The sequence below is a fragment of the Acartia tonsa genome, chromosome 7 (assembly GCF_053477335.1).
Source record: "Acartia tonsa isolate MP-2025a chromosome 7, ASM5347733v1, whole genome shotgun sequence".
Classification (NCBI taxonomy): Eukaryota; Metazoa; Arthropoda; class Copepoda; order Calanoida; family Acartiidae; genus Acartia; species Acartia tonsa.
Window position 1 is genome coordinate 18776593 of NC_137266.1, and position 19255 is coordinate 18795847.

General features: G+C 29.6%; 2 protein-coding genes across 2 annotated transcripts in view; both read right to left on the minus strand.

Annotated features, from left to right (window-relative positions):
- Window positions 1-2578, minus strand: part of LOC145324990 (uncharacterized) — a 37638-nt gene extending 35060 nt beyond the window's left edge. Inside the window, exon 1 of the mRNA XM_080167766.1 lies at window positions 2355-2578. The gene's annotated coding sequence lies outside the window, so the exon portion shown is untranslated. The remainder of the gene's footprint in view (window positions 1-2354) is intronic.
- Window positions 2579-5049: 2471 nt separating this feature from the next.
- Window positions 5050-18135, minus strand: LOC145324992 (innexin inx2-like). The gene is made up of 14 exons (XM_080167767.1): window positions 18059-18135; window positions 16970-17050; window positions 16513-16596; window positions 15382-15461; window positions 14868-14925; window positions 13944-13997; window positions 13301-13392; window positions 12610-12702; window positions 12376-12448; window positions 8754-8851; window positions 8471-8557; window positions 7024-7071; window positions 6586-6691; window positions 5050-5911 (listed from the first exon to the last, which is right to left on the minus strand). Exons 2-14 carry the CDS (start codon window positions 17003-17005, stop codon window positions 5822-5824), a joined length of 999 nt encoding a protein of 332 aa, XP_080023893.1. The 5' UTR covers window positions 17006-17050; window positions 18059-18135; the 3' UTR covers window positions 5050-5821.
- Between the last annotated feature and the right edge of the window lie 1120 nt (window positions 18136-19255).

Below are 19255 nucleotides of genomic sequence, written 5' to 3' on the forward strand. Positions count from 1 at the left end.
GAAAATCACTCAATCACCTTGGACGAGAATGGAAACGAGGTAGCACAAGTGGACGCCCTTGGTTACATATCTACCTCACCCCCAACCTCAACCTACACTTCGAACGAGAGCACTTCACCACCTAGTTCATCATCAGAAGAAGCTGAACTATCCAGAACTACCAACGCAAAAACATTTATTGATGTGACAAAGTTAGATAAAACTAAACCCCTCAAGAAAAGAATGTATTCTATTTGGGAGGTTTATCATCTTGTATACCCAGCTATGAAGATACGCAAATCATACTTTCTTAATGGAAAGCGTATTTAACCTAGCTTGGAATACATTTATAGTTTATTATATATGCCTATATACTGGGACTACTAAATTTTTTCTTTTTCTCTTTTTTCTTTTTTAACAACTTACCCCCATTGGAGATGCGATCCTCAATTTTCAAATTCTTTGAACGTACATATGAGACTTTTACAGAAATGCTTCGCATCCACAACTATCTATCTATGCTTGATATAAAATCAACACTATATAGATCATATTATGAACCTTTGATTGACACGTGCCCTGCAATTAACTAGTAGCACTCAGGGGCAAGACACAATTACTTTAGCTAGGCCCAAGGCATTATTTGTATCAATTTATGCATTCATAGGCCTGTTTCTACCTATATGACACCATATATGGGTAACGAAAGCCTATTCATGGTAATCTGTATGTGATTTGCTAATAGTATATGTTTATTAAAGATATTATGTTTATAGTTAATGTAATCATATAAACAACCAGTACATATATGTATGCCTACAACTATGCCTGATTTACGTCACATATTAACACACAGATATTTAATTGCACAGACAAACACTAAAATCCTGGTCCAGAGCTAATGTTATAGCATGTACCTCTTGAATTTATTCAGTTATTTACTAACTCTCCTACCATCAACTTCTCTTTCTGGCTTTAAAAAGGTAATGACTTAGTTGTTTGGCATGCATTGTAGTTTAAATTTAGGCCCCTTGGTACTTAGCATGAATTGAGCTCAGGCCTTATGTTAGAACTCTAACACTTAGCACAATTCACTGCTTGGGACTTAGGGCACATTTCTGTCCTACTCTACTTATAATTTTAACACTTATCCTGTAAATATTTCCATACTTAACTTATGCACTTGTGATATAAATACACTTTATAAAAACATTTTCTTTCCTTAATACTTAATATACTTATATGATTCTAATCGAATATCAAAACCAACCATTTATTCTTAGGTTAAAGCAACATAATACTTCGCGTGGGTCTTTTGTTGAGCTTCCACCAGCTCAACCAAATTCGTATTATACTTGTGGGAATAGAGGGTTAAGCATTCTAAATAAACGAACCGACGATGAGAATGTCTATGTGTATTGCATTAAAATTAGGTTTTAGTAGTACTCATAGAAGAGCGGTCTCCATACCTAAATATGGACAAACGCCCCATTCGCACACACAGCTACTTTGTCCTGAACCTACTTTGTCCGAAGCTACTTTGTCTAAAACTACTTTGTCCAAGATACAAAGACAGAAATATGACATCTAGGAAGAGATATGCAGAACAAAAAAAGTTTTATGTTATTAGCTTCCCCACTAAAACAAACCTAAGACCAGTGAAAATAAAAGAAACTTATTTTGAATTTGAAAAAAAATTTAAAAAAATCATTATGGATGAAAGAAATATATGATGCATACTATTTTTCCAAGTACAAAATATGAATAATCGAATAATATCAGAAATTGCAGTTGTGTGAAATAGTGTGTAAAATTGAATTTTATATTTTAATAACATGCAAAGTTAAGTGATTTAAGAAAATAAAGTTTTTTGGTTAAACTTTATTGATAAAAATGAACCATTTTATCAAACGTAAAACAAATTTTGAAAATAACGTAATTATTTTTCTGCCCATTTTCAAAATAAACTCGGTGTAACTCTGAACCAAATTTTGCTTAATGATGGCCAAACGATCTTAATACATCCAATTCTTTGATTACACGACGTTTGTTTAGAGGTCCTAAGTTTGTATGGTAATTAGTTGTGCCTATTTTGGCATTCGTCCTACTTCGATAATATTGTGGTCCTGACATAACAGTAGTAGGAACCTTTGAGCTAAGGGTCTAGTGTCTTGCGAAGAATAAGTCAGAACGTTTTAATCATTCCGCTATTTTTTTAAAATTGAATTTATGTCGGAACAAATCATAAGTGTACTAATCAAAAACACTCTATATTCATCAAATTAACAAAATTAATTATTGTTTTTTAATAGGAATCTTGTATAAAATTGATAGCTGACAAATTTACAGTAACTTTACTAATTATAAAATCTTACTGTTAATTACTGTGTTGCTTGTATGGTTACTTGGTAACTGTAATGGTGCACTCTACGGGTCCAACAATTTATATATTACAGGCCAGTTCTCTTACAATTAGCATCAACCCACACTCCGACCAGGAGAAAGATGCTAAGAGCAAGATTTTACCGGAATAGGCCTCCGAGAGAAATTGGGTGATTCTCTGGGTAATGTTCCTCTTAGAGCACGGCGGCGGAAAGAGGAAAGAAATGGCGCATTTTTTATCGTCTAAATGTATGCTGGGATATTAAATTGTTGGGCTTCATAGAATATTATAGTTAGAATGTAAAATTATGTACATTAATATAAGTAAATAATATAGGGGGGCATATCTAACTCTCCTCACAGAGCGGGGACCCTGTGCATATTTTGTATTGAGTCCTTGAAATCAGTAATATCGTCGGAATTATAAACACAGTCGAGTCTCTACATATGAACAGAATGCAATTTGCTAACAGACGAATAAGGTCTCCACCACCAGTTAGTTGTCTTGATTGTTCATCTAACTTATACATTTATTTTGTATACTTCTTTGCGGCAATGGATTTTTTTCTGGAGTTTTAACCGGTAATAGAAATAGTTGAATAGACAATGACTTTTAAATATGACCTTTTTTTTATCTAAAATAGCAAGCTTTGTTATTACCGCGACACTTATTTACAGAATTTACATCTTTTTTGACTACATTAATACAGTTCTAACAATATTATTCTATGTCCCAAACAAAATCTAAGGCAGTGTGTGAGGCAATTGAATGACGTCATAGTTTCATATTATTTATAGCCATGCACGAAAAAACGTTCTTTATGGAAAATATTCTTTAGGTGTCTTAAGTTTTAATTTAATTAAAAAAACAAGGATGATAATATGTATCTCCTTGAATACTTAGAACAAATAAAAACAAAAAATAGAAGAATGGTGGATAATCACGAAACCTTTATAAAAATAATGTATTAGTCTGTTGTTGCTTGACCGACAGATAAAGAATTTTGTATACTGTATGTTCTTTGAAAAGGGATATCCACACAAAGAAATTCACTTTTATTCTTACATGCAAAAAGGTTGATGATAAACAAAATTGCCACTTTTGTAGATAAAACTTATTATTTCAAAAGTTTGAACAGTACAAGTTTGGAACCATCCAATCAAAATTCAATTAAAAGGAATCAAAAGAATTTTAACAAAACTTCGGGCACTAGTGTAATTTACAGTTCAATGTCCTCTCCCTTCCTTGCCATTGTATTCATATACAGATTCTGACATACTCTGCACTAAAAGTTCCTTTATTCTCAAAGTTATGAACGTAAGGACCTACCTTAGCTATAGAAAATCTTTGGTATTAAAAAACAAAATAGATGAATATGATATATTTCACCGGTTTTAGTAAAATTACACCAATACAAAACGATTAACAATCATAAAATTAATATTAATAACAAACATATTGGTAAGGCACAAACTTAAAAGACAATATGAATTCTTTGTATATTGATTTTACAAAAAATACAAAAATTAACAAATTACAAATGATTAGTTTTTGTGATTATTATTGGAAATTTAGTGGAAATATTCTTGCTGCCCAAGTTGTAAACAATCATTTATTCAAGGATAATCAAGGAAATATGATTAATAACAATTTCTTTACAATAAACTCATGGTTAAGGTACGGTAATGAACTAAAAAATCTTACCTTAAGTAATTTTATTTCAAACTTTGGCAATGTTTTAAATTATGATGAATTTTGTAGGAAATCTTCTTGTTATGTAACCCCAAATGAATTTTTAAGAATGAAACATAATCTAAGAGTATTTTTAAATAAGTGTAAAACGAAATTCTCTCAAAAATCTGCTTCAATATTGGTCTTTATTTCAAAACCCAATTTGAGAGCAAAAGATTTTAGATACTTCTTAGATATATCCAAATCTATGATAACAAATTGTCAACCCGTTAAAACTAGAAATACATGGCTCAGTAATGAAATAGATATAAATAGAGAATCAAGGTTTATGTGCATGTGGAGATCATCCTATCTTCCCATGAACATAAGAGACTTTGCTTTTAAATTATCTAACAATCTTCTTCATTTTAATGCAAATTTATCAAAATTTAGTGACACTAGTCCAGCATGTACACAATGTACAATTGCTTTAAATCTTCCCGCCCCTAGAGAAACTTCTTGTCATTTTTATCTTTATTGTTCATCAAATACAGAATTACTTTTAGAATATTTTAACAATTTTCTTTACCAATCTAATATGACATGGGTTGCAAATTTTGTTTTCTTGGGAGCACCGTCTAATATACCATTCTATAAAGCTATAATTATCAATACAGAAATTATTATTTCAGCTTGGTTTCTTTTTGAATGTAGAAATAAGAAAATTAAACCTGTATTGTCAATGTTAAAAGAGTTTTTAAAGAATTACAGATCAATTTTTATGCGTTTTCCTAAATATCAGAATGCATATAATAAGTGGATAAGTGGATAAGAGGATAAAAGAGTTGGTGTTATTACAGGGCCATTAAGAAAAACTGTTTGTTATTTTAGTATTTCTTTCTTAATATCTGTCAATATTTCTTTTAACTATGTATTTTTTCTAACTTAAACTTTCATTCTTTTTTTTTCAGTTCTAAGCTGACGGCTCAGTGTTAACAGAGAATCCGGATAATCATAGTTTTCATTCCTTTTAGTTTCAAACCTACTCTATAATTGATTGTACCTTATTTTATCCTGTCTCTAACCGCTTTGCATATTATAGACATAATTAACATATGTTTTGAGTATTTTTGCATTGATTTATGGTTGCAAGAGTTGCTTTTTCCTAAACTTTACAGTCAGTCAAAGTCATTTATGGAGATTTGATACATATTTTAAACTGTAATTGTTTTTATTAAGTTTAATTAGTGATAATGTTACTCTCCTACAATCTTAGAAAAAAGTACTTCTTATTCTATATAAAAAAGCAGTTAATTTAATTACTAATACTAGAGTCATTTTAGAGAGTGTTTAAATATTCAGTTAACAAATAAATCTTTTTAAAATTGTTCAAAAGTATTTAAGCCTTCAAAATATTTAACAAAAACTTCCAGAGTTTTGGTATTTAAACTTTATGCGTAAAAGCTTTAAATTTATTTGACTGAATATTTTTGGTACACCCTATTTGTAAGCATGGTGTATTTTTTCAGGATAAAAAACATAAGATTATAATACAATTGTTCTTTACTAGTTGATTTATATAATCTAACGTTTTGTTGATGTCAAAGTGTTTATTTTTGAGTTTTTCTTTATTAGAAATAAACATAAATAAAAATTTAAGTTGTAGATCATATAAATTCCAGAATATGGTTATTTTCAATATTTAATTTGATTTTTTGGTAATAACTTTTAATGGACACAATATCGACGTAACAATCATGAAACAAGATCTTATAACGGGAAAAAAGTTTAGGAATCATCTTTTTCATCTTTAATTTCTTCTCCAATGTAGGTGATATCAAGATGCTGATTGTTTATGTCACATTTCTCAACATCATCCTTAATATAAGAAACTTAATAAGAGCAAGGATGACCAGATCCTTGACTAGCGAAGTACAAACAATCATGGATGGACAGACGGACAAAGTGAGTTATAGAGCAAGTGTTTAGTGATTAATGTAATAAAAATAAGGATAAGCTACCAGGAAAATCAAGAACGTTTATTCAATGAATATGTTATGTTTTTTGTAGCATGACCGATAGACCAAGTAAGTTGTATACTGATTGCTCTTTGAATCTATCTAGAGTAGCCAACGAGAAAATCATATGTTATATATAGACTTTAGGACGGATGGACAGACAAAACATCATTTAAACAAGGAATAAAACATAAATGAAATTAAAGCTTAAGGGAAATTAGAAAGTCAGACTAATGTGCATTGATAATTAACATCTAACATACCTATTCTTGTCTAATTTGAACTACACAAGTTCTTGGAAAAATTATTCAGGCTAATTAGGTATAATACAACAGACCCAATGTAAAAAGGTATCAATATTTTTCCAATAACCAATTTATTTCTTACAATTATATAAAAATACTTCTTACAGGGTAAAATTATTTTAAAAAGTCCTTTTTTTCAGACAAAATGAAGAATAGAATAAGTCACATAAAAAAAATTTGAAAGGTTCGGTTTTAAAGAAAAAATAAAGCTGTTAAATATAAAGCTTACCGAAATGGCAGACTGTTGTTTTGTAAAAGGATGCTCGTCACATTCAAAGTGTGGATGTGGATTAACTCGCTTACTCAGCACAACCAGAAAATCCGCGAAAAATCGTCTAAAACAATAGGAGAATGAAATAAGTTATGTGACACCCATATGAATATTTTGTTATTTTTTATAATAGGGATGTCTTTGGGTATGTCGGTATGATAGATTTCTGTTTATTTACTGTATTTCTTTAACCATTGGGCATGTTTCAATCTATTTTTTGGGTTATGGGATAAATATTTTCATTCCAGGGAGAACTTAGTAAAAAATATTTTAAAAGCGCTTCGTGTGCAATTTTATCATTAAGAGCAAACATAACCCTGATAATAGGAGGGAAGGAATAAAAAATAATTTAAGGATAAGTGCTTATATTTAAATTTATATAATTCCAACATTTACCTGTTCATATTCCTTGACATTTGATACAGAACAAACCAATCTCCTAAACTAAAATATAAAATAGAATAATATAAATATATATGTATATTCTTATTTTCTATGTAGTATGCTAAATCTTATGAAAACAAGATAGAATGTTTGTGTGTCTGTCTGTACTAAACAGATTAGGCTCCAGTTTATGGTAAGGTTTTAATTTCGATTAAGGGCTGGTAAGCTCCCTATATAAACAAGTTTGAAGTCGACAGAACAATTCTAACATATCTTAAATAATGATAAGAGCTATCATTTATAAACTTTTGAAAGGTCTAAGAATTAAAATCTCTGAAAAATACTTGGATTGGTATGTGTGCGTAACAAAGAGAGATTTTATCATAATAAATTTGTCAATCTAGTCCATCAATTATTTAGAGGATAATAAGATTGATTAATTATTGCAAGGATGTATAGATACTTAAAATGATATAATATAAGTCATTTGTCACTTCGTGTCATAGACAGCTTTCCGCAGATATTAAAATGATAAATTAAAAGATGAAAACTAGCCCTGTTAGACCCCAGGGGCTGAAAGCATTGTCCGACAAAACTTATGATTTTTGTTTTAATATTAGTTATATATTGTCTATAATACAATACTATCTTTAGAATGTCTGAGTACTGGTTCTTTTCCAGCGGATATTAATCAGTTTCAAAGCCAAACTGAAAATGTTTCAGTATTCTAATTCCTACTTAATAAAATTTTATTTTTCTTTATTAATTAAAGAATAACAAGCCATATATTTATTTTAAAAAAAATGCTTTTGTAGATATCATAATTCTTTTTTTTTTGCAAATGGTTTATCAAAAGAAATTATTAATTTACATCTAAATAGAAAAAAGTCCATATATTCGTGATTACTGATTAATTATGTCATGTTGAGTAATGGGTAAATAGATTATTACTCTTAACAATAAACAATGTATACTGTAAAAAGGATTCATAATTACATAAAAAGCCTTTACCCTGATTGGGGATAAAATAATTAACTCTCAGTTACACTGGTGCCCAAAGTTGTATAAACTTGATCTCTCATTCGTTGCATTGAAAATTTAGGTGTGATTAAAAGTGTAATTGACTGGTGTAGTGGACAAATTGTAGCTTGTCTGTCTGAAGCTTAAAATTTCTTAACCACTGAACCTATATAGATCTACTCTACATGGAACATACCTACCGATCCTGTTGTGGTTTAAAGTTATTTTCTTGGAGAGTGGTACATTCAAACCCTCCCAAAAAAAGAGGAAAAATCTTTTTTTTTAATTTTAAATTATGAAATATTTCTAAAAGAAATAATGTGGTTAGGTAACCCAAACCGAACCCTACAACGAAGCCCCTGTAAAAAAAATATCCCTACCCCCAATTTTTTTTTTAAATTGTTGCAATTTTATATGAAAGGCTGTAGTTTTTTTTTACCTGCAATGATAGATATAATGTTTGACATGCTTCAGATTTGTGTCACTCTTGAAATATCTGTGCATTTTAGCTCTCATCATCACATATCTATAAAATAATATCTATAAAATCTTATCAATAAAAAATGGTACAGTATGATAATTATATTTTTAACTCAAGTGATAAACATAAAACCAGCACAAAGAAGTAAATTTTGAATTTTGATGGACATGGGGAAAATTGGAATGTAAAAGAATTCAAATAGACAAATGAATCAACTTAACTTTGTTTCTATTAATCTTACCTAACCCGCGAAGAGGAGACCTGGCAACCTCTGTAGAACAGTCTAATACAGCCAAGCACAGTCAGAACAATATACCAATACCATAGCACAAGAAATATCTAAAACAAGAAACAATACTTTACACAGTGTTTCTTTAATAATATCCTATGTTCACTAAGAGATATAAGTTTTCCGGAATTGTAATGTAGGGAGTAGATTTGAAATCTGCATCAAATTTTAAGGATTTTTTATAAAATTCGTTTTTTGTATAATTCTTTATCTAAAAGCGGAAATACAAATTAAGTTAATTAATTTTGGCATCTGTGATTGGTGGATTTAAAAAATCTGCGCTCTGATTGGATGTCGTACATCATTCAACCAATTAGAGCGCAGGTAGTTTAAAATCCACTTATCCTATTGGTCAAAATTAATTAACTTAAAATGTATTTTCGCTTTTAGATAAAGAATTTTACAAAAAACGAATTTTATAAAAAATCCTTAAAATTTGATGCAGATTTCAAATCTACTCCCTACATTAAAATTCCGGAAAACTTATATCTCTTAATGTTCACTCCCTTTATAACCTTATCTACTTTGACATAACCTAAAACCGACTAAAGCCTACAAAACAAAATATAGGACTGTTTAAATGTAATATAAATCATGGAAATAGAAATAAAATAATAAGGGGAACTTTACCTTATTGATTAAATTTGATATCATTAAAAATTTATTCATTCTTTATGACATATACAAACCAAAAATATAGAGTTTTTTTGTTCACAGAGACTGTTCATCAAAACAGAGAGTAAGTTGTAAATTTAACCAAATAATTGAAGTAAAGTTTCAATCACTGAAAGGCCAGGTAAGGTTAGTTTCAGGTGTGTACTCGATATCCCCGCAGTGTTAGAGCACAGCAGGTATATACTCTCAGATTTAGGGCTCTAAGTAAACACACTAATTTCAATATTTCAATTTAAAAAAAAATGGAGTTTATTTTTAGTAGTCGACCAACCGCTATGTACATTTTGATTTTTTTTAGAAAAATGTAGATTCATGTATATAATAGAATTATGCATATATACATGATATATATATGTATAATATAGATACTAATAGAATATCTTTATTATTGATAAAGGCTACTCTTAAAAACAAACTCTGTTATCGTAACTTATGTTTTTTTATCCATTTTCTAACCTTATAGTTATTAAAGTCTTGCTTACTTTTCAAAATATATAAAATTCATTGTAAAACAAAAAACAAGTTCAATTTTTTCCCAGTCCCAAAAACGTTCAGTAGCAACAATAATTTTGGTGAAATAAAAATCGAGTCCAATTAAACTGAAATTATTTATATGATTTTACTATTTGCGGAAAGCTGTCTATTGTATCATAAAAGATTTGTTGTCCTAAATGTAATAAATTTGCTATTTAAAAATAATTTTATGTTAACGGTTACTGAGTCGCTACGCTTCCTAAATTGTAACTGTTCAAGGTTTGAAATGACTAGGGCAATTCTAAAAGATAAAAGCTATCCGTTCGGACGGACATACCAGAATTATAGAAAAGCCTCGCAACTTAAAAGTGTAAAATGAGCAATATATTAACAAAGTTTTGTTACTTGCAAAGTGTGCAAACTTAGACTTTGACTAAACCACTTTCTTTTTGTTTATTACAGCAATTTTACTTTGAAAGGAAGTTCCTAAAACTTTACTTGAAACTAAGATGAAAAACACCATGCCTTTCAATTAAATAATTATACATAATAGTTAATTGAACAATGACTAAAATCTTTATTATCATGTAAAATTGTAAAATATTAGCCTAAACTAATATCCCTTTAATATACTGAGAAAAATAATATGCCTTTTCCCAATAATAGGAAGAAAATTAAAAAAGGTAATATTCTTTATCTTGAAGTATGTAACAGGAACACAATTTTCTTTTTAGCTATGGGACAAACAGGGTGTTTAAGTGTATTGAGTTAAAAGAAAGAAAAAATGTTAAATGAAAAACAGAGAGAAAGGAATATGAACTTTAAATATTTTTTCTGAAATTACAATTTGCTTGAACATGTTTACTATCTTCAGGTGTCTATTTAAAACCCGAATATGGTTTTCAATAGTGAACATATGTCTATTATCTAGATGCCCGAGCTTTTATTTTGAGGGGGGTAAATTGAGGACTTTTAAAGGTTTAAAGACGGTAATCTAATGTATTTTTTTAAAAATTGAGTAGTTAAAATGAGGAATTTTCCTAACCCTTGGACATATTTGATTATAAATTACCTCTACTAATAGCAATTATTAATAGAGCACCTTCTCTACAATTACGTCTGACCATTTTTGATGAATTTACTTCTAGATAGTGTTCATACAAATTCATAATTTTTAAATCAATATTTTTTATAACAAAAATTACTGAATATAACAAAAAAAGTTTAGTGTTATATATTTGTGTTATAAATCAAAATATGGTTTTTGCTGCTATACTTCTGAACATGGTTATCCTCGCTTTTGCAATAAATAATGTAATTTTCAATGTTATTGTTATGGTAATTGTTTATTGACCCTAGAAATGATAATCCAAAATCCGTTCAGCAATAAAGTTATTAATTCATAATATTACATGGAAACTTATTCGACAATATATTTTCTATAAGTATATCTTCAAAGAAAATCAAAATTTCGTAAATCTTATGTCCAATACTATAAATAAGCTATGACTAAATAATGTACTGGAAGTGCGCGGTTTAGGAAAATGGGCAGAGATTGGCCCTTTTGCGCATTTTCACACACTAAGCGTCTTGTTTTTAATTATTTAGTCATATTTTGTATAGTATTGTAATTTTGCATCTATTTATATTACGTTTATTGTATATAAATTGAGATACACGAATTATTACAAAGTGGCTCTCTATTTCTAATAGATTTATTGTATGTATAATTGCCAGGATTGAGATAAATGTATTTATGTTTACGACATCACACTACCATCCCACAAATATTTATTTATATACAAGAAATCACAATTCATCCAACGTAATAAAGGGTTGGATCTATATTAGGAATCTAAAGGGATAAGACAATGGACAATACATTTATGTACACACATAATCAAGAATCATTATGAAAAATAAAATCTAAACTTTCTGTACGTTAATAAAATTAGCTGAACCCTGCTATTGTACAGTCTAATTGAGAATTAATAAACGTTCATAAAATAAGAAAATGTGTTTATGATACTTTTGCGACTAGTATAATTTATAGTCCATTGCCCCCTCCTACCCTCAATACATACACATGATAATAAAAGTTCTAACATAGATATCGCCTTTAAATCAATATTTCTAGATAAGGATTGTGCACTCAACGTGTTGTTTGTTTGTTGGATGTTACTTTACTGATAAACATCCATATCCATACAGGTAAGTTTACATGTTAACTCACCTTATCATTAATCATATTAAGACCAAGTATACAGATAGCGTTCTTAGTTTACATAATAACTCACCTTATCATTAATCATATTAAGACCAAGTATACAGATAGCGTTCTTAGTTTACATTTTAACCTACCTTATCATTAATCATATTAAGACTAAGTATACAGATAGTATTCTTAGTTTACATGTTAACTCACCTTATCATTAATCATATTAAGACCAAGTATACAGATGGCATTCTTAGTTTCTTGTCCACCACCGGGGCCGAACCTAAACAATTTGGTTCTTCATTTACACAAAACCAGTGGCGTGTAGAGCATTTTGCAAGGGGGGTGCAAAGTGTAAAAAAGCGTCCCTGCAAAATCTTGGTTAAAAATCTTGGTTAAATAGTATGGATTTATGTGTAGAAATTACGCAACAAGTGCATATACCTAATATAATCACAGGCTGCTATTCTTGGAAAAACATTACACATAGGATTCATCACATTTCCAAACCGTTCCTCTTCTGGCACTGAGTAATACCTAGAAACAAAAGGGAAAGTAAAGGATGACATGATTCATAAGTAGCGAAGCACAAAAAATCAAAGATGGTAATACGGGAAAAAGCAGATGTACAGTGGTCATCAAACAAAGCAAAAATTATAAAATCATAAACCCTTATCCATTTTACCCCCCGCAGGGGCTAGAAATAGGAGAAAACTTACTGTGAAAAATACGAAGAATCGCCCCTTCTGGAGGGATGTCGTGGAAAGGACTATACCCTTATATACCTTTTATGTCATGACTGAATGACCAACGAACCAAGAATATTATATACATGATGCTTTTTGAATATGAAATCTTTGAACAAAATGGCCAGAAACAGCAGCGTACGGACTAACTGACAGATGGGCAGATAGACTGGCAAAGCAAATTACAATTATGAGAAAAGCTTCGCTACTAATAAGTTGTAGTAATATTTACGTCCTTTCGTGGATTCCAATTGTGATTTAAGCATTGTAGAATCGTCTAATCGATTTCAAACTATGTGTTATTTGTTACGTTTGTACATCCAATTTTTTTATTTGATAATTTGTTTAACTTCACTTTCATGGATATTGTCATAATTAAGGAGGTTTACCTGTAAACAAGGGGTCCGTAGTCAAGAAACTGGTGATTTAGAAAACTGTTTGTTGCAAATATCATGGCCAACACAACAATCACATTAGCCACCTGAAATATATAAATAACCATCATAATAATTAGTTATGGAATATTGATATGTCTATTAAGAATTTTTGAGAAATTCGTTCCATAATGCAACTCTTAATCTATTTCGATTTTCAAAGTGTCAGACGAATAATTTTACATACTAAGTCTGCTAAGGCTACATGTACAGAGTTTAAAACCTTGTCTTTTTAAACTAGTAATTAGGCAAAAATATATTTTCATTCTTGGTAGCAAAGCTACTCTATAATTTACTTTGTCTGTCTGGACATCCGTCCATAAAGGTAGGTGCTAGATTTTCTCAGTTGCTATTTAAGACTACTGGTTTTTTGTGAGGATAACCCTTACCAAAGAGCATCCAGTATTACACACCTTACTTGGTTCGTCAGTATATCGGTCAATCTATTTATTAATGAGCAAAGATTTCGAGATTTTCTAATTTCACCCTTTTTTAAATTTTTCCTACTAAAACACACTTTGTTTGTTTGTTCAATCATGATTTCTTCATATCATCCTTGTTTATAAATTTGTACGTATAACTAATAAAAATTATTTACCTCCATAGCAATAAATCCAGCAGCATATGCGTTGTACTTATTATGCAGATGTTCCTAAATCAATGTTCAACTTTATAGTGTTAATGATAATTAGCTTTACTGAAACTACTTTAATTCTAGACCCTTGATATGGACATATATACATTTTAATATCCTGATTATAGAGATGCTTATAATAATTTGTAATGTAATCAATTAACTCCAATTTTTTTCCTAAAAATAAAAACTAGTGTTTTTTGGAGACATTCACCAAAAACCTCAGCAACCCCACCAAAAAGAATAAAAGAAAGGGAGCAGCCGCTAATTAATAGAAAAAAAAACTGGGATACAGACATGTTATAAATCTTACCAGACATCATCAATCTTAATAAAATAATATATCAGTTAGTTCTCATTATGGTAAAGTCAAGTCATATTATTAATCTAGTTTTTTCTAGTGGCGGAATAGCTCCTCTATATTTTGCTACTGTCAGCTGTCATAAGTTGGTTTGATTTTGTCATAATATCATGTCTTAGCTGGAGACGCCAAAAAGTTTCCTGCTACTGTTGTGTTAATTGCGCGACTTTAAAAGTTAGAGTAGGGAGAATGCCTTACCAAAAAACAGACTCAACTCATTAGTTTGCACAGTTGGGGTTTTGAGTCAAAGATCGTGCAATCAAATAGTTGGTTGATTATATTTTTATAATTTTATCATCACAAGACTAGGTGTTGTAGTACTGTGGACATCTATATATATACATATATAGATGATGGATTATTAAGGCGGTGTTTTCAATTAAACAACTAAAGTATATTTTCGCCACGCTTTAAATTTTAAATTGAAATCCTCAAGAATTGAAATCAATAGCACAATTATAACAAGCCGTTACCATACTTGAGTTCAAAAGTTTTAAGTAATAAAAATATTAATTTTGAAAATTTGCCTGAAAAGTTTTTAGTAGATTTTCTCTTTTCTCACAGGATGACTCAATAATCTTTCCTCTGAAAGTAGAAATATTAAAAAAATATAACTTTTTTTTAAAAAAAGCAATAAATACAGGTACACCTTTACATTTAGGTATAAAAGCATAAATATTTTAGATTCCTAAACTTAAAATTCTTTAAATCCTATCATATGAAATATTATGGTTTTTAATCTGAACATAACGATTTCAATAACTACAGTATTAATCTCTTTTAAAGAAGCTTCACAAAGGACCCAGGATGATTTAAGACTATTTTGTCTTTGGATTTAAGCCGTAGGATTATTTTAGGCAATATTTGTCCACATCTTAAACCTTTGAAGATAGAGTCTCTAGATACTAATGGACGCAATCGACTTTTAATGAACACAAAAACGAATATAATCTAAGATAGTTTTTTTTATAGAAAGCCATTAAAACAAAATAAATAAAAAAAAATTAAAATCACGAAACCTATGACAATAATAAATTATACCTTGCTCCTTTAGCTAAAAACTTCATAAGACCACCTTCCAAAGATAACCAGATGGAGCGCGGGATGTAAAATATTACTGCCTGAAATCAATAAAAAAAATTTGGGATCTGGTGAAGTTCACGGTAAAATGTTCCTAGTAACGATTATCTCCATAAGTCTATGAACTTAAATGGCTGGTAACTGCCATGGCAAATGGCTGAATAAATGTACATGGAATTCTCGCACACCGTGTTAAGCGGTATAAGAAGTCCTATAGATTATTCGGAATACCCAAGATCCAATGATACGAAGGTAAAGCTTTACTGAAGAAAAAACGTCTTTTTCGCTTAATTTACAATCGTTCTTTCTTTTTCTTCTTCTGTTTTACCCTCTTTTTTTATAGTATGTACACTACATATACAATATACATATTTATATCAACCTACAGTACACCTTATCTAACCTCTAACATTTTAGATCACTTAGTTTTCCGCTTCAACTAACCCACTCTTTCATTTCATAAATTTCTTTTAAAATAATAATTTTCAAAAGCTTCGCTACTGTAAGAAATAATCTACCTTGTTTTTTTTACAATATTTGCGTTTTTTAAAATTCCTCAACAAAATTCCCACAATTTATTTTTTTAAATTCAGGTAAAAAGTTTGTGTAGACATGTTTTCTGTAATTGACACGAATCTTGACATCTTTAACTACCTTATCTTTTTTTTAGTAGCGAAGCTACTCTTTAATTTACTTTGTCTGATCATCTGCACGTAAAACTATAGTATAAACAGTTTACTACAAAAAGACAAATTTTAAATTTTTTTTATTATACGAGATTTTATAGTTATACTGATTAATAATCTGCTCTATAAGTCACTTTGTCTGTTTGTCCATCCATAATTTATTTGTGCTTTGCTACCTATAAATATTGTCATCCTTGTTTATATACATACAGAGATTTGACATTAGAAGAAAGAATATCTAAATCCACAAATTTAAATTATTAAATTAAACTTGTAATGCTAATAACTATGTATATAATTAGTCAAAATGATCACTATTGAGACAAAATTATTAAAAATTGTTTATATGGTTACCTTATAACAGACACATTTCTTTATATGTTAAATATTAAATGAATAAAAATACCTGAAATACTAGATAGATAGCCACCCATTGATAGTAAGTGTTGTACAGCTTTGCTCCATTAAAATCTCTTTTGGCACAAGCTCCCTTAATATGCAATATGTTTTGTTTTATTCAACAATTTTTTGTTAATTTGTCCTTATTTGAGAGTTAGAATTAAATCGAGAGATATATGTTGCTTATTGATCTATAAATCTCCTTATCAAAGATCAGTGTAATATGACAAAAACAGCACATTAAAAAATTTAAACATCCACAAAAATATGCTTTAAATCAATATAAATATGTTTGGAAATGAATATAGAATTGTTACGTTTCCTAACTTGTAACTATTTCAGGAATCAACATGCAAAATTTTCTTGCATGTTTAAATCAACGATTAATGCTATCCGTCACGGACGTAAGTGCAGGAGGATTTTACATTTAGAATGCTCCCCTTTTAAAGAATATATTGTATCACCTTAAAATCTGGAGGAATATTAAATGTTGCATACATCCAACAGTAGCTGTCCAAAACTGCCTGGTTCACACCACCGTTTCTCTGTAATACAGAAATAGAATTTAGGAATCTAAAAGTAAGACAATAAACGAAATTGTTATATATCCCCAATGATCATAAACAAAATTACTCCTTCTTCAAATTTAATTATTGGTTGATAGATTAGGACAATAACATTATGTAAACAACCAATCAAAATTGAATGACAGCACCAAAAGTTTTTTATTCAAAGAATAAGGATGACGTCGAACGTCGCGTCGTTATAATACTTTTGGTACCAGAATAATTTACTGTTAACATATAGGATGGGTTACTTTTATGTGCATTATTTTATCGTCAGTTGTCCTAACTCTTTATGGCCTGGCCCACATCAAATTAATCAAATTTTTTAAAGTATTAAGTACTATTCTAAAGTTCAACATACAATAAATAAATTATTGTTTGTTAATTTGAATATCGCTTTAAAATCAATACATCTTTTGAAATATTTTTTTAAATCCAAATAAAAATAGTTTAACTATGTATCAATCTATCTATCTATCTATTTTTCAACCTATCTATCTACCTACCACATCGCAAGTAATAGGATTTCCAAAGAACTGTTTACTAGAGCAGACCACTGATAATGTCAACAGTAACGTAGTCGAAGCCTTTTTTATTTCATATCCTTATTAAATTTTGTGTTTCCTTTTTTACTTAAAAAGCATGGTATCTATCTATCTAGCTTTTAACCATTTTTTTATTTTAAATCAAAGAACCTATTGAGTAATGACCCAACCACCCTCAAATTATAAATAAATTGAAAATAAGAAGGGGTGTAGTTTTTTACTTTGCAAGACCACTGCAGAACTTATTCCTGCTGTGCCATCACCCTGTGGGGCTACCCAGTAACCAATTTAACCTAACCCGACTTAAAGTAAGTAATAAACAACCAATTATTTTCAACTTATTTCAAAGTATGGGGGATGGTTTCTGTGCTCGACAAGGCAATTTGAGGGAAATTGCTGAAGGACGGTTAATGTAACAATTTGTATTTATCTATCTACCCACCACATCGCAGGAGATAGGATCTCCAAAGAATTGTTTGCTGGTGGACACAACAGACAGGGCTAGTAGGAGGGTTGTCGTAGCCTGTACAATGTCATATCAATGCCAGGATCTACTTCATTATCTTTTACTTAAGTAGCGTAGCTATCCTACAACTAGAAACTTGCTGTCCTTACTAGTGGACGTCGGTTCGTAGAATAAAAAGAATACATGAAAGTTAGTTCGTAATTATGGATTTTTTGTTATACACTCATTTAATCTCTTGGCTATCTCATTTCCCTAATCTTCAAGTATATTCTTTTTCATACTCTCTATTTTGTGAAAAAAAGAGACTAACGTTAAGGAATGGATTTGATTTATTATCTTATTTCAATTACATATAGATATAGTGTCTATCTACTTTGGATATGGAAAAAAATGTATTCACAAAAACTATAACAAAGTTAAAAAGTCTGACCTTTATCGGTAGGGAGTGGAGAAGGGCGCTGATATTATTCCCATTAAACAGTTATTTAAGAGCCTTCGTTATTTTATTTTACACCAAGAAAATACTGAAGCAGGGGGTGTTTATCACTCCTACTGCCCCCCCCCCCTCCCCCACAACACCTTTCAGGTTTAAGGTTAATACACCTAAAATACTAGCATTATAAGATGTAATGGAAATATTATGTATGGATACATATATTGAATAATTTGATATGACATTCCTTATAGAAGAGCTTAAATGTCCAATTGTCAATACTGATTTGGTTCACCTAAACAAAATGTATAATTATACAAGGTTGATTACGTTTCATAGAGGCAAATCAGTTTGAAATCATTGCTAAAAATCAGGGCAAAGATTTAAAAAAGTAAGGAAAGAAAAAATTAGCAATGTCCTAATAAGAAAAAGACTTTTTAATGAATATATATGTATATACATTCATGACCAGCTTAATAATAATGTAAGTAAAGAAGACAAAAGAATCAAAAGAAAAAAAAGTTCTTCTCCACTTAGCTTTGCAATAGATGTTCAACTTTAAAGCAAGAGTTATGATAGGATTATTCAAATAAAAGCCTAATAGACTTACACTTTATAATGTAATTAAGTTATATACAACTAGCTCATGTAATAAAACTTTTTTGCATCGGAAAAAATAGTATTAATATTTTGAAACAGTAACCGTAAAAAATAGATTGTACCTCTAAAAATAGTTTGGT

What these genes read in the sequence shown, in the direction of transcription:
- LOC145324992 (XM_080167767.1), bottom strand. Translation starts at nt 17,005, where the DNA reads ATGTATGCAACATTTAATATTCCTCCAGATTTTAAG. An exon ending in ATCTACTAAAAACTTTTCAG is followed by an intron (nt 13,998 to 14,867) that starts GCAAATTTTCAA and finishes ACATTGATTTAG; the next exon opens with GAACATCTGCATAATAAGTA. An exon ending in TACGGACCCCTTGTTTACAG is followed by an intron (nt 12,703 to 13,300) that starts GTAAACCTCCTT and finishes TTTTGTTTCTAG; the next exon opens with GTATTACTCAGTGCCAGAAG.